General features: G+C 45.6%; 1 protein-coding gene across 2 annotated transcripts in view; it reads right to left on the reverse strand.

Annotated features, from left to right (window-relative positions):
* ALPK3 (alpha kinase 3) overlaps positions 1–15,834 on the reverse strand; it is a 53,270-nt gene that overhangs the window by 31,629 nt on the left and 5,807 nt on the right. For both annotated transcript variants that reach the window (XM_066240178.1, XM_066240177.1), the window contains one exon: positions 12,419–12,540. In XM_066240178.1, the coding sequence (XP_066096275.1) occupies positions 12,419–12,540 (122 nt within the window). The remainder of the gene's footprint in view (positions 1–12,418; positions 12,541–15,834) is intronic.

The raw sequence follows: 15,834 nt of genomic DNA on the forward strand, positions 1-15,834 counted from the left end.
CTCATCTAATCCAAATCACTGACCTAGGATTTGGGAATTAGGAGCTAGAGACAGTCTACCCTTGGGTCTGGAAATATAACCTCGAAGGGGTACAACCACGTTCTATACATGGACTGAGAAGCAGACAAAGCTGATCTGCGGTGAGATGGAAAAATGAAGTTGATGTTCAGGACAGAATAAGAGCTTGGAGGCAGAGAGAGTCCTGACACCCTTCCAGGACATGGCCACACTCCTGTCAATTCTGTAAAAGCCTGTCTAGCCTTACCAATAAATTCAGCTAACTACAAATGATTTGCAACACTTATTAGAAATCTAAGACTTCTACCATATATCCCTCAACTATATATATTATGTGCTGACTGCCAAGTGAGGGTTGTGAAGATGGGAAGCTTGACGAACAGGGTTTCTGCTCTCAGGGAACCTACTGCACAGCCAAACAGACAGGTCCCCACATAAGGGAAGGATATACCTGCATATGTGCAAACCTGTTCTACCTTCCCTATTGTCTATGGATAAAGTGCCCACACACCTAGCGAAAGCCGCCCACACTGGACCTCACCTCCTCTTGCCTCATCAGGGACATCTCCTTGCTTCTTCCTGCACTACCAAACTTTTCCTCTCTATTATATTGTTGCCATCAGCACACAAGCCTGTTGTATGTCCCCGTCTTTAAAAAAGAACTTCAAGTGACCCCAGTCCTCTCCTATCTCCTGTCCCCATTTCTCTATTCTCTCCTTTACAGAAAAAACTTAGAAACACTTGTTTGTACTTGCTGTCTTCAGTTCCTCTCCTCCAGTCAGGCTTTTGTTCCCACCACTGCACCAGAACTGCTCTTGCCCATGGCACCTGTGACTTGAACAGTGCCAAAGCCACTGCCAATCCTTAAGTCTTATCTACCCAATCTATCAACGCTGACCATCCCCCTTCCCTTCACTTGCTCCTGGACACCATTCCTTCCGAGGGCACTTGTTGCTTCACTGGCCGCTTTTCCTAATCTCTTTCATCCTCACTACCTCGGCCTATATTGTGAGATGTCCCAGGGCTCAGGCCTCAGCACTATTTCCCGTTGTTTCTCCACATAATCTATGGAGAAGGCCACATAACCTGTGGCCTTTAAATGTCTATATGCTCATGGCTCCCATATTTATATCTGCAGCCCAGACCTCTCCCCTGAACTCCTGGGCCTTGTTTCTGACTGTGGACCTGACATCCACTTGGAGGTCTAATAGGTACTACAGTTAACATGACCCAAACCAAGCTCCTTATTCTCTCCCCTAAATCAATTCCTACATACATAGCTCAGTAAATGGCAACTTCACCCTTCTACTTTGGCTCAGGCCAAAACCTGGAGGTAATTTTTTATTCTTTCCTTTTCTCATGTCCACTCCATCAGCTACTCCTAAGGGCCCTTCCTTCAGAATATAGCCAGAATTGATGAATCACGTCTGTCATTCCCCCATCCGGTCTATCCCCATCATTTCACACCTCTATCTCTGCAATAACCTCCTCTATGGTCTCACTACTCTCATCCTTACCTCTCTTCAGTCCATTCTCAGCCCAGCAGCCAGAGGGAGCCTTTTGAAATAAAGTCAGGCCAGGGTGCTCCTCTGCTCAAAACATACCAATAGGCCTAGGCTGGTTGGCTCAGTGGACAGAGCATCAGCCCAGAGTGTGAATGTCCCAGGTTCAATTCCCAGTCAGGGCACATATGAGAAGTGACCATCTCTTCTCTCCTCTCCCTCTCCCCTTCTCCCTCTCTTCTCCTCCTGAAGCCAGTGGCTTGGTTGATCCAAGCGTCAGCCTCAGGCACTGAGGATAGCTCAGCTGATTTGAGCATTGGCCTTAGATGGGGGTTGCCAGGTGGATCCTGGTCAGAGTACATGTGGCAGTCTGTCTCACTATCTCCCCTCCTCTCACTTAAAAAACACACATACATGCCAATAACTCCCTTTTCATTAAATCCACCTGCAAGGGGGCCCCATTAACACAGTGGCCTCACCTCTCACCACTCACTGCCTTTCTCGCTGTGCCCCAGCCACATGACCCTGCAGGCTCACCTCTCACCCACCATGTGACCATTATACTGCAATTCTTGTCTGCCATCACATCACCTCCTAAGAGAGGCCTTCTCTCCCAACACTTCTTAATCCTCTTACCAAGTTGATCTTTCCTTACAGAATGCATGGCTACCTGACATATTATACATTATAAATTTGTTGATGTCCATCCTTTCCAACTGCCTATGGAAATAGCAGCTGCATGACTTATCTATATATTCAACTGCTGTGTTGTCAGTTCCTAGAATAGTGCCTGGTATGAAACCAACGCTCATTAAATATCTGTAGATGAATGAACAGAGTAATGTACTAAGTGCTCAGGGTGCAGCAAAGGGAGCAATCACCTCTGGCTGTGGAATCAGAAAAGGCTTTGTAGCAGAAGTGGCTTTTGAACTGGCCTTAACGGGTGGGCTAGAAAATGTGGGTGCACTTCCCCTTCAGAGCACTGTGGTTGACTGTTCCTCTGTCTGCCTCCACTCCTTATGTCCCCTGTGGGCAGGAATCATGTCTTTCTTACTGCTACATCCCACCACCTAACACAGTGCCTAGCACATAATAGTTACTTCATAAATGCTGCTGGATGAGTGAGTACATAAGTAACTAAGGAAATGAGTGAACAAACAAACCAGAGGTGACGAGAAGGGCATGCCCAAAAGAACAGAGTAGAGTGGGGGTAGAAAGCGCAGGGCACCCTGGGGGCCTGTGTACAAGAGCAGGGGGCAAGAGAGGCAAGGCTGCAGCGGGGCCGCCAGGAACAAACTGGGCAGCCCGAACTGTAAAGCGAACCCCATGTTTCCACTGTGAGCTAAAGCCCCTGGTTACATCACTGTGTGTGTGGCCAGGACCAGCACAGGTGGCCTCACCATCCTGTGGGATGATCTCATCCTTACAAGGGCCCTGCTCAGAGCCTCACTGCCCCATGACCAGCCCAGCAGGGCCTCAGCCTCCAGGGCATCTGAGTCCAGCCAGGCTGGAGCGAGGGGGCAGGGATGAGGAAAGAAGGGGGACACTGAATGAACTCCATAGCCTCAGGCTGAACCTCAGCACCCATGCCACTCCTGCTGCCTCTTCACAAAGCGGGGGCGAACCTATCAGCTCAGATCTCCATGGCAATGACGGGTTTTAGAAACAACTTTTTTGGGGGAGAAAACATTGCCTTGTCACCTGGATAATATGAACTGTATTCTAAAACATACGAAAACAGAAGAGGTCCTGTTGCACACACGAGCCTGACCCAGTATGTGCCCACAGGTAGGGGGCCACGCACACACTCAGCCCTGGCCAGGAGAGCCCACAGTGGCACTGAAGCCTATGGCTTTCCCTTTCCTTGTCACACCCTATGACCTCCACTTCACAGCCAACAGGCCTAAGTCTGGAACCCAACGTGGAGACCTGCAGCCTCTTCCCAACCATTCCCAGTTTGGAGAAGCTCAGATTCAAGAGAAGAATCATGACAAACATAAATCTCGAGTTTTCAAGGAGCTTTCAAATACAGAATTTCATTTGGCCCTCACAATAATCCTGTGAAAACGACTGCTAACATTTACTGAAGACTCACATGTGCCAAACATTGAGCTGGATATTTCTCATGTATTATCTCATCTAATCCTCACAAAAATCCTGTGAAGAATGTTAATTCCCAATTTGAGGAAGAGGAAGTCAAAGTCCATGAAATCAAGGCTCCTATCCAAAGTCATCCAGCTGGTAAGTAGAAAAGCCAAAATTAAAATCCCTCTCTTCTATAAAACAGACAGGGCAAGTGTTTTAATCCTATTTTATGTAAAAGGAAGATGAGGGTCAGAGAAACTAAGGAACTTAGCGAGAGTCACACACCTGGCCCATGACAAAGCCCTGGCTTCCTTCCCTTTTCTGATGCGCTTTCTGCTGGGGATTCTGGGACCACCATGTAAGTTTCTGTACCTACTAGTCATTAATTAGACTCACATTTCTAAAAAGTTTCTTTAGGAACTTGGTTCTGTCTAAAGTCTCAGTCCCTCTATCCACCAGGCCTGCTGCTGACACTTCCTCCTCCTCCTGCCACACACACTCACATACACCCCAACACAGAATCCACAATAGTGTTGAGGAGACTGGGGGAAGGAGGCCACCATGCTAGACAGCAATAGGCAGTCAGTCTCAAGGAGGAGAGTAGCACCCTGGCTTGAGGGGCCCCTGGGGTAAGCAGGAGCCAGAAGTCCCATTCGAGGTCCACTATCTCACTGTGTGTCCACTCTGAGAGTCATTTCCTCTCTGAGCCCCAAAGGCATCCTGCACAGCTCAGCCACCACAGACCCAGCACAGACGCCTCTCCCTCCTTCACCTGGACTAGGTTCTGACCCACCAGGAAAGCATCGCCTGCTCCTGGCAGGGTGCTGGTGAGCTGACTCATCACAGCCTAGTCTAAGAAATGTTACTAGCAGGGTGGGGGAAACAGAGGCAAGTGTAGTTATGTCTCCATGGAGATGAGCTAGGATTACCATACCCGACTCACACAGACACCGGTCTTAGCCATCCATCTATCCACCACTCCACCTTTCCAGACTGTGGAGAGCTAATTTGTTTTTATCTATCTACCTGCCTATCTATCTATCTATCTATCTATCTACTTTACTCAATTTATTTGGGTGACATTGGTTAATAAAATTATATAGGTTTCAGGTATACAATTCTATAATACATTGTTTATATACTGCATAGTGTGGTCACCATCCCAAGTCTCCCTCCATCACCATCTATCCCCCCCCCCTCTGCCCTCTTCTATCTCCCCCTCTGTGGAGAACCAATTTCTCCCATTCAAGTACTAACCAGGCCCGACCCTGCTAGCTTCCGAGATCAGACGAGATTGGGCCATTCACGGTGGTATGGCTGTAGACTGGAGAGCCAGTTTCTAACCCTGTTTCGTTTGTTCTCTGATCTTTCTGCATCACCCTTTTCCTCCCCTTCCCCCACTCCTACAGTCTACATTTTCTCTTTTCTCCTTGCTAATTGGAAATGTACTATGGTAATCACAGAGACCTCTTTTCTTAATCTGTTGCATAAAACTAAGGTAACCTGAGCCTGACCAGGCAGTGGCACAGTGGATAACAGTGTCGACCTGGGATGCTAAGGACCCAGGCTCAAAACTCCGAGGTCGTCGGCTTGAGCATGGGCTCACCAGCTTCAAGCCAGGGTCGCTAGCTTCATTGTGGGATCACAGACATGACCCCATGGTTGTTGGCTTGAAGCCCAAGGTCACTGGGTTGAGCAAAGGGTCACTGGCTCAGCTGGAGCCCCCTACAAGGCACATATGGGAAAGCAATCAATGAACAACTAAGGTGCTGCAATGTTTCTCATTGTAAGAGTTAATGTTTCTCATCTCTCTCCCTTCCTGTCTGTCTGTCCCTGTCTCTCTCTCTTGTGTCAAAAAAACAACAACAACAAAAAAACATAACCTCGGGTAACCTGAGATCTTTTTCCATACACGTGGAGGTGAGGAGGGGGAAGAAGGAGAGTAGGTACAACAATGGACAAGGATACAGAGGTTGGGATAGCTGGAGCCCTGGAAATCTTACAGCTTCATTGACAGAGTTATAGATCTCAGGGTGTCTCCTGAACTGGTGGTGGCACAGTGCATAGAGCATCAACCTGGAACACTGAGGTCCCCGGTTAAAAACCCCAAGGTCGCTGGCTTAAGCACAGGCTTGCTACCTTGAGCATGGGGTTACTAGTTTGGGCATGGAACCATCAACATGATCCTAAAGTCACTGGCTTGATCCCAAGGTCGCAGGCTTGAGCAAGGAGTCACTGACTCGGCTTGAGTCCCTCAGTCAAAGCACGTTTGAGAAGCAATTGATGAACAACTAAAGTGAAGCAATTATGAGTTGATGCTTCTCATCTCTCTCCGCCCCTCTCTCTCCCCCTTCCTGTCTCTATCTCTCACTAAAATAAATTCTTTAAAAAATGAGAACTTCTATGATACACTGGTGCCATGGCAACTGAAGGAAGAAAAGTTTGCTCCTTTGCGTTAAGCTATAAACAGGGAAAAGATTACTCCCATGAAGACATTGGAAGTGTTTGATAAACTACCCCAAGACTCCATAAGTCAGACTCATGTCAGGTTCTCCACATTGCTCTCAGGGTTCATGGCTACAAAAGATAGAAGGGCAAAAGGAGAGACAGGAGAGCCACCCCTGAGGCCCCCAGCAGGTGCTGTTGCCATGGCACCAAAGCTGCAGCTGAAATGAACAGGCAACATGGAAAGTGGAAAAGATATGGATTTTGTTCACAGCAGGGTCATTAGGGAAATATGTACTTAGCAGCTTCTTTGTGCCTGCCCCCAAGAGGCACAATGTGTCAGGTGTGTGCCCTAACCTCACAGATCTCACAGTCTTGTTGGGGAGAATGTGCCATGGAAGAGAGAGCAAGAGCTCTCCGTGTAAATACTGAAGGTTACCCCCGGGAGGATGAGCCATTTGAGCTGGGCCTTAAAAGATGAGAAGAAACTTGCCAGGCAAAGACGGAGTAGGCTTCTAGGTAAAAAGGCCAAATAAGCAGACCATCTATTTTCAGTCTCTTCCCCAAAACCACTAAGACTACATAGAGATTTTTAAAGATTTTATTTATTGATTTTACAGAGAGAAGACAGTGGGAGTGAGAAGTATCAACTCAGAGTTGCTTCACTTTAATTGTTCATTGGTTGCTTGTCTCATATGTGCCTTGTCTCGTAACAGGCAAGCCCAGGGTTTTGAACCTGTGACCTCAGCATTCCATGTCGACAATCTATCCACTGTGCCACCACAGGACAAGCACTAAAGAGATTTTTTTTCTTAACGATATAAAACCACAAGTAATGGGAGAAGAGGCAACAAAGCAATAGGAGCAACAACAGTGTGAAAGCTGGAAAGCAGATGAACAAGCAGAAACTACTTAGCAGACACAAAACAGCCAACCCTATGACACCAGTGAGGAAACTGAGAGCCACCGTTGGAACACCAGAAAACCCCCAAAGGGCAAAATAACTGGGCATCAGGTGCCTCTGGGACTGGTAAAGGAGGAGAGGAAAGGTAAAATGTTGCTGAAAAACAATCAGATCTCTGGGCCCCCTCATCCACTCCATACCACTGGGTGACACCTCCTCCCCACCACAGCCAAAGATGAGGGTTATAAATATAAAGATAAAACTTTGCCCTGAGGGTAAACTAATTGAGGGCATGACTATTCTATGAAAAATAAAAAATTATAATAACCAGCCATATAAAATAAATGCTTTATGCAGACAGCTCACTAACCCTTTAATCTGTGTATTTCCCATAAAACCTTCACCCTCCAGACAAGATACTGGGAGACTATTTACTAGGGAATCTTTCTGGTCTGAGAGGAAAAGACTAAAGAAACACGGGCAATTACCAACTGTTGCTCCCCCAAATCACCATATAGGGAAGACGCTCCTACTTGCTAAGAACTTCCAATCAGTTTTTTAGTCTCCTACTCCTAGTCACTGCCTGCCAGTCATTTCCTAGCTATCTGAGGAAAGCCCGTAAATAGAAGATTATAAACCAAAACAAATAGAAACAAGCCAATGGAAGAAGCACAACCTATAGAGGGAAGAAAGTTTAAGAAAACTATCATTACTGGTCTCAGAGAGTAAAGAGAAGATACTACAGTCATGAAAAGAATAGGACGCTATAGAGAGGATTTAAAGAGATCTTAGACGTTAAAAGTTCATAAGAAGAGTTGAAAGACAAAACTGAGGAAATGTCCCAGAAAGTAGAGCAGGAAGACAAATAGATGAAAGGGAAAATAAGGATCTAAAAATGAAAGAATAATCCTAGGGAGCAGATATCTGCATGACAGGAGTTCCAGAGAGAAAGAACAGAGAAGAGAGAAGGAAGAATCAACACCAAAATAATCTCGCATTTCCCAGAACTGGCGGTATTCAGTTTCCAGATTTGAAAGTGCCCAAGCATGTCCCAGGATGAAAAGAGACCCATATCAAGATACATCATTATGAAATAGCAGAACATTCTTACACACTTCCAGTGAGAAAGAAACAAAATGGTCTCATGCAAAGAATTAGGAACCAAACTGTCCAACTGCTCCAAGCAGCAAAATTAGCAGCAAAAATGCAATGGAACAATCTCTTCAAAATTCTAAAGGAAAATTATGTTCAACTTTAACTTCTATACCCAGATAAACTATCAAGACTAAAGTAGAGAAAAAGCCTGACCAGGCGGTGGCGCAGTGGATAGAGCATTGGACTGGGATGCAAAGGACCCAGGTTCGAGACCCTGAGGTCGCCAGCTTGAGCGCGGGCTCATCTGGTTTGAACAAAAGCCCACCAGCTTGAACCCAAGGTCACTGGCTCCAGCAAGAGGTTACTCGGTCTGCTGAAGGCCCGCGGTCAAGGCGCATATGAGAAAGCAATCAATGAACAACGATGTTGCAATACACAACAAAAAAAAGAATATTGATGCTTCTCATCTCTCTCCATTCCTGTCTGTCTGTCCCTGTCTATCCCTCTCTCTGACTCACTGTCTCTGTAAAAATATAAATAAGAAAATAAAGTTTAAAAAAAATAAAAATAAATAAAAAATAAAGTAGAGAAAAAGACATTTTCAGACACAAGATATCTAATATCTACTTCCCTATACTATTCTTAGGAAGTTACTAAAAGTAAAATATAAATCAAGAAAGAGAAAAATGTGGAATACAAAACACAAAAAGATCGGTCTTGGCCATTTGGCTCACTGGGGAGTGTCGGCCTGGTGTGTGGAGGTCCCTGGTTTGATTCCTGGCTAGGGCACACAGGAGAGGCTCCCATCTGCTTCTCCGCCCTTCCCCCTAGCCTTTCTCTCTGTCTCTCTCTCTTCCCCTCCTGTAGCCAGGGCTCCACTGGAGCAAAGCTGGCCCAGGTGCTGAGGATGGCTCCATGACCTCCGCCTCAGGCGCTAGAATGGCTTTGGTTGCAACAGAGCAACAGCCCAGATGGGCAGAGCATCGCCCCCTAGTGGGCGTGATGGGTGGATCCCAGTCAGGCTCATGCGGGAGTCTGTCTCTCTGCCTCTCACTTCCGAAAAATACAAACAAAACAAAGCAAAACAAAAAACCCCACAGTAAATCTATTACAGTAGAGAAATAAAGGGAATCTACAGGATGACAGTGAAGGGAGATCCTAGGATGTCAATTGTGCCAGATGAAGAGAGCAGCAAAATCATACTGGAGCAGAATGACTCAAAGGAGAAAGAGGTTGAGAGCTAGTCATTACAATGCCTCTTGCTGTTGGACCACCTTTATGACCTGCCAAACTACTGAAAGATGTCATTCAATAAAGCCATACAATACAATAAACCTAGAAAAAGGAATACATTCAGGAAACTGAATCAACCCAGGAGAAAAGCAAAAGGAAGACCCAGGAGAATAGCTGTGGATCAGGTCTAAGAGGCTACCAGTTCAGACAGAAGAATAGAGATCTGCAAGAGGGATGTCTCCAATGAAATAACTGACAGAATACTGACAATGAACTAACAGAACAATTATATTAAAAGGCTATTGGGGACCCTGGCCAGTTTGCTCAGTGGTAGAGCATTGGCCCTGCGTGTGGATGTCCTGAGTTTGACCTCCAGTCAGGGCATACAGGAGAAGAGCTCATCTGCTTCTCCACCTCACCCCCTCTCGCTTCTTTCTCTCTCTCTTTTCCCCTCCTGCAGCCATGGCTCAATTGGAGCAAGTTGGTCCCAGGCACTGAGGATGGCTCCATGGCCTCCACCTCAGGTGCTAAGAAGAGCTAGGTTGCTAAGCAATGGAGCAATGCCTCAGATGGGCAGAGCATCACCTCCATGGGCAGAGCATCGCCCCCTAGTGGGCTTGCCGGGTGGATCCCAGTTAGGGGGCATGTGGGAGTTAGTCTCTGCCTCCCCTTCTCTCAATAAAAAGTAAGTAAATAAATAAATAAATACATACATACATACATACATATATACAAAAAGGCTATTGGGGTTGAGGGCCCCGGATGGCTGGCTAAGTGGATAGAACATTGGCCCAGTTCAATTCACGTCAGGGCACATAAGAAAAGCGACCATCTGCTTCTCTTTCCCTCCTCCCTCTCCCCCTTTTTTCCTTTCCCCTCTCACAGCTAGTGGCTCAATTCGTTCTTACATCAGCCCTAGGCACTGAGGATAGCTCAGTTGATTTGAGCATTGGCCCCAGATAGGGGTTGCCAGTGGATCCTGGTTGGGGCCAGTATGCAGGAGACTGTCTTTCTATCTCCCCTCTTACTTAAAAAAAAGAAAAGTTATTGGAGCCCTGGTCAGGTGGCTCAATGGATAAAGTGTTGACCCAGTACACCAGAAGTTGCAGACTTAAGCCCCAGTCAGGGCACACAACTAAATGGAACTAAGTGAAATAACGAGTTGATGCTTCTCTCTCTCTTTCTCAAAATCAATGAAAAAAAATTCTTTAATTAAAAGGTTATTGGAAGGTGTTAGAAAAATTAGCAATAGATACCAAAAATTAATTAAATGAAAAACTAAAGAAAGTACTAACTTCAGGAAAAACAGAAGAAATACAATCATAGTATACTATAATGTCAGTTATGGATAATATTGTAAATGTATAATAAGGTAAACAGTAAATACTGATTTAAGTAAAAATCATGACATAAATATATTGAGAAAATAAGTGAAGGAAAGCGGAGAGAATTACAGTAAAGAGAACTAACTCCCCACCTACCACAACAGAAAGACTAGTTAGCGTCTAAACTTGAAGACTCAGAAGTTAGCAGTATTCACATATTACTCAGTATTATGGAAATGTGTGCATACCAGAAGCAGCAGCTAAAAGCTGAAAACAGTTGTTTCTAGGAAGATAAACTGGTGGGAGGGGTGAATTGCTGTATTTTGATATATGCCTTTTAATATAATTTGAAGTCTTAAATGATATGCATGTGTTAGTTTTATTTTAGAAAAACAAAATTTAATTTTCTTTAAAAAGGATTAAGGACTTTATAGGAAAATAGCATATGCCAAGCATGGAGTAACGAGTCACATTTAACCTTTTAGTGCCACCGTATCCTTACGGTGAGATGCAGGCACAAGCAGGTGGCATCAGAAGCTGCAGAGCAAAAGCTGTATCTCCTCCTCACCAGCTTTTTGTGGGCTCTGGCAAGTCACCTGAACTATTCTAGTTTCCTTCTCTGTAAAATTCGACTAATAATAGCACTTAATTCACCAGGTTTTGTAAGAATTCAATGACAATGAAAACAAATGAATGTTGCAAAATGTGTTATGCTGTACAAAGGTAAGGGATGCAGGCACATCTCTGCGTCCCCTGGAATAGGCAATGTTCTCAGACCAGAGCTCAGAGGGTTCTGGGGAGGGGTGAGAACTATCCAGGGGAACCCAACCCCACAGAAGCAGTTTAGCTAACTGGGGCAGACAAATGCCCCAGAATAAAGGCATGTCACAGCTTGGAACCACCAATGCCTGATATAAATATGGGCTTGTGGAGGGAACCTTGATCTGGAACCCTTGAACTGCTGGCTGCACAGCTGGGAAAGGCAGGCATCCAGGGGCGAGTCCTGAAGGACTTGAAGTCAGGCTGATGCAATGTGAGACTGAGGGAAGGTCTGGGGGAGAGACAATGCCCACGTCCAGCTTTCCAGTACGCTTACCCCTCACCCCTCTAGCCTCCCCTTCCAAGGAGCACCACTCTACATCCTATTCTACCGACCTGTTACTTTCCAATTCTACCATGGAGCTCAGTGAAATGCAGATAATAACGGCCTTATTTTTGCACACTTACAGGGTACTTACCTGTATGCCAGGTATTATTTCAAATGCTTTGCAGGTATTAATGCATTTGGTTTCACAATAACCCTATACTATTATCATCCCCATTAGGCTATTTAGCCTACTCAGTACCACATAATCAAAAAGGAGACAAAGCCAGCATTCTAAGCCAGGCAGTCTGTGTCCAGGGTCTGCAGTCGGAATCACTGTATATCACTGTCTCTAGGCTTAAGACTCTGAGCCTTACACTTCTCAACTGTAAAATAGGGATGTTTGGGGAGATGGCTTCAAAAAACCTCTTTCAATTGAATTGCTTCTTTCCTTGAAACTAAGATTCATCAGTCGCATATGTATGCCTGAGAGTAAGGAACCTTTACTGGAGATGGGTTTTGAATAAGAGCAAGGTGTACATCTGGCTCCAGAATGGGAGGTGAAAGGGTCCCCAGCCCACACAGGGAAATTAAACAGGAGAGAAAATTAAGAAAACAAATATTAACTTGCACAGTATGGTACACACAGTCAGTCCCACTCTATGCCCGACCCCACAACCCCCTCGGACCCTGCTCTGTAGATGGAAAATAAAGATGGCTTCATTACCTGTGATGATGCAGGTGAACTTGACGTCACTGTTCTGGGACACAGCTTGGGACTTGAGTGTGGTCTCGAATAGTGGCTGGGTTTCCTCTGTGAGCTGAGCAATGATGGAGCAGAAGGTGCTCCTAGGGAAGGCAAAGAACTATTCAGAGCAGCCTTGCCCCCAATACACCACAGCCTGGCGTTGTCCAAGGCAGCTTAAATCTTACCGTGTCCATCTGTCATCCCAGAACCATGACCAGCACCTGACCAAGTCTCTCTTCAAGGAAGTCCAGACCTCTTGGCCAGTGGGGGCAGCCATGGTACAGGGGCTGAATGGAATCCTGACCTAGGCCCCTATAGTAGGAAGGCTCTGACCACAGGCCAGACCCTGGGCATGCCAGACACTGGCCTGGCATCCCCACTCCATCCTTATTAGGGGCTTTGCTTCACCCTCCAACTTTCATCTCCAGGGAAGCCTGTGCTTGGACAGACCCAGCCTCAGAGAGGGACACCCCAGCATAGCAGAGCCTCCATTCACACCAAAGAGGGAAAAGCTGGCCAACTCTCAAGGATACATAGGTCCTAGGAACTCAGGAGCCTATCCTAAAGCTTGGGCTCAATAAAAAGGAAAAAAACAAACAAACAAAAATAACACCTGCATTTGCAAGCACAGACCCATAGCAGACAAAAGAATAAGCCAGCCAATGCCAGCGGTCTATACCCAGGTTCCTAGGGGTATTGGAAAAGAGAGACTCAAATGACCCCAAACAGGGCTATGGAGTTGCCATGGAAAGCCAGCCATGGCCTCCTGTGCCATCCCTGGAGACCACATGTTCAAGTGCAAGACCAATCAGTAAGACTGCCAAACTACAAACAGCACTTTTAGTTTCTTGTGACAGTGCATCTCCCAAAATTCAGAGGCATTTGTGGGCTCACTGAGTCCAGTAGACTCACCAGTACTGCTCAGTATTGACAGCCCTCTCCTTCCTGGGCACAGGAAGCAAACCACTGTGCCAAACCTTTTCATCGGCCAGCAAAGACTCAATGCATCCCTAGGCGTGAAGCGTAACCACATAGCCAGGTTGTACGGTGCACAAGCTGTGCCCAGCCCTCCTCCCCCTCCACATTCACGCACCCTATAATGAGCAGCAGGGAGGACTGGGAGGAGTAAAGTGAAGAGAAGCAGTAGGAACCATGATGAGAAAGACAAATCATCCAAAGCTGTCTTTCTCTGTGCCTCAGAGGAGGGGGTGGCCACCCACAGGCAGTGTGTGTCTCCCCATGACCTCTCCACCAGGAGTGGGCATGGTGAGGGTCTGTGGAGACAAGCAAACAGGAACTACAATCCTATACTCCACATTCAATTTGTCATTTCCGTGGCTATCTTTCTGAACTTGAGGTTGAGGAGAAAGGCTGCATCCCAGGAAGAGCATCTGGAATCAAGTAAGACTTCTGGGCTGACAGGAGTGCAGCCATGGCTTCCCTCAGGAATAGAGATGCCTGGGCCTTCCGAACAGGAGCTTCCCTTACAAAGACTACCTAAAAAGGGGGCCCTGACCTCTCACATAACTGAACATTGAGTAAGGTCTGAGTTAGCCTTCCATGACACTCCCTGCAACACTCACCTACAACTCAGCTATCCAGTGTCTTTCCCTTTCCCTTCAATCCACTCAGAAACAGAGGGTCCTTCTGGACCTAGATAGAGTATCAAATCCCTGACATTCAGGAAATAGAACATCTGAAAACATTTCTTACTGCTCTCATATGAACAGCAATTTCTGACTTTGGGGAATATTTAAATCCCAAACTAGAGGAAACTGTCATGCCAAAAGCAATCAGACTTCTATGATTTTGCAACTAATTCAAAACATTCCTAATTATGTCCTCCCTTCTTAGTTTGAATCCTACCTTACTCATGAACATGAGCCTAGATCTAATATTCAGCTTAGGGTCTTTGGGATGAAGCTGCTTGAGCAAGTCTAAGAAAATAATTTCACAACTTATCCAAGTGAGAAAAAAATGAAAATCAAGCTTTAAAAAAAGTTGCAGACATAAGCGCTCATGCTAGATATTCAACAACAGGTAGTTATTGCATTACTTTTTTTGAATGGGAAAGAACACTTACTTTCTCAAACTTTCAACACTACAATCTAAGCTATATTATAAAAAGTGTTTACCTTCGAAAATCAGTAACTGCTCAAAGGCATGCCTGGATGAAATCCCTCTAGGGGAGGGGTCTGGAATGTGTGTCAGGGAACAGTAACTGCATACACTGTCATGTTCCACTGAATGTCACATACTTTCTGTCCCCATCCTCCAAACCACCAGAACATGGGAAGGAGTCAGTGTGCTGCTTGCTTCCAGTCCCCTGGGCACAGGGGAAAGACAGGAAGTCCACACATCTGGAAATGTTCTGTTCCCACCCTGACACCTCCAAGTCCTTCCAACTCTGTGACTTCACAAGGCTATCACAGCTCAATCATGTGCTCTCTAGAGAACACTGGGATCACTGGTAAACGTGATGTTCAAAGGAACCTAACTTTGCCCTTAGCTTTGGTTAATTTAACTCTCTTTAAATGAATTTCCAAAGTCATCTCTCTTTCAGCACTGACTACACTCCACTTTGAACTAGATGTAACATCCTTTCTTCAGTGGTGGGATTCAAATAATTTAACAGCCAGTCCTCTGCCCTAATGACCGTTTTAAGTATTAAAAAAACGGTACACCCAAAGGTAGCTTATTATTTCATGCATTTAATACTTAAGAACAATAAAAGAGGTACACAAAACTACATTGTTACAAGAAAAAGTTTTAAAATATTAATGAAAAAATACTAAATAATACCTGACAAAAAACAATAAAACTGCCTGACCAGGCAGTGGCGCAGCAGACAGAGTGTCGCAGTGGGACACGGAGGACCCAGGTTAGAAACCCCAAGGTCACCGGCTTGAGCGCTGGCTCATCTGGTTTGAGCACGGGCTCACCAGCTTGAGCAAGAAGTCACTGGTTTGAGTGTGGGATCATAGACATGACTCCATGGTTACTGGCTTGAAGCCCAAGATCACTGGCATGAGCAAAGGGTCACTTGTTCTGCTGCAGCCCCCAGGGTCCAGGCACATATGAGAAAGCAATCAATAAACAGCTAAGGAGCTGCAACAAAGAACTGATGCTTCTCATCTCTCTTCTTTCCTATCTGTCCCTCTCTCTGACTCTTTGTCTCTGTCAAAAAAACAAACAAACCAAAAGACAAAAAAACTGTAATTTAAGATATTTCCATATTGCTTCTTGATTGGCGTCCTCACTTGCAATTTTTCTCACCTGTGGACGGAACGAACATTACTAAGGGTGCTTAAAATACGCTGTTGCAAAGATGAACATTAAAAAGAGTAAGGAATGTAAATTTGTGATTTCCACATTGGGTGGCTACTCAGGTGCCC

This window comes from Saccopteryx bilineata, chromosome 7, assembly GCF_036850765.1.
Source record: "Saccopteryx bilineata isolate mSacBil1 chromosome 7, mSacBil1_pri_phased_curated, whole genome shotgun sequence".
NCBI lineage: Eukaryota > Metazoa > Chordata > Mammalia > Chiroptera > Emballonuridae > Saccopteryx > Saccopteryx bilineata.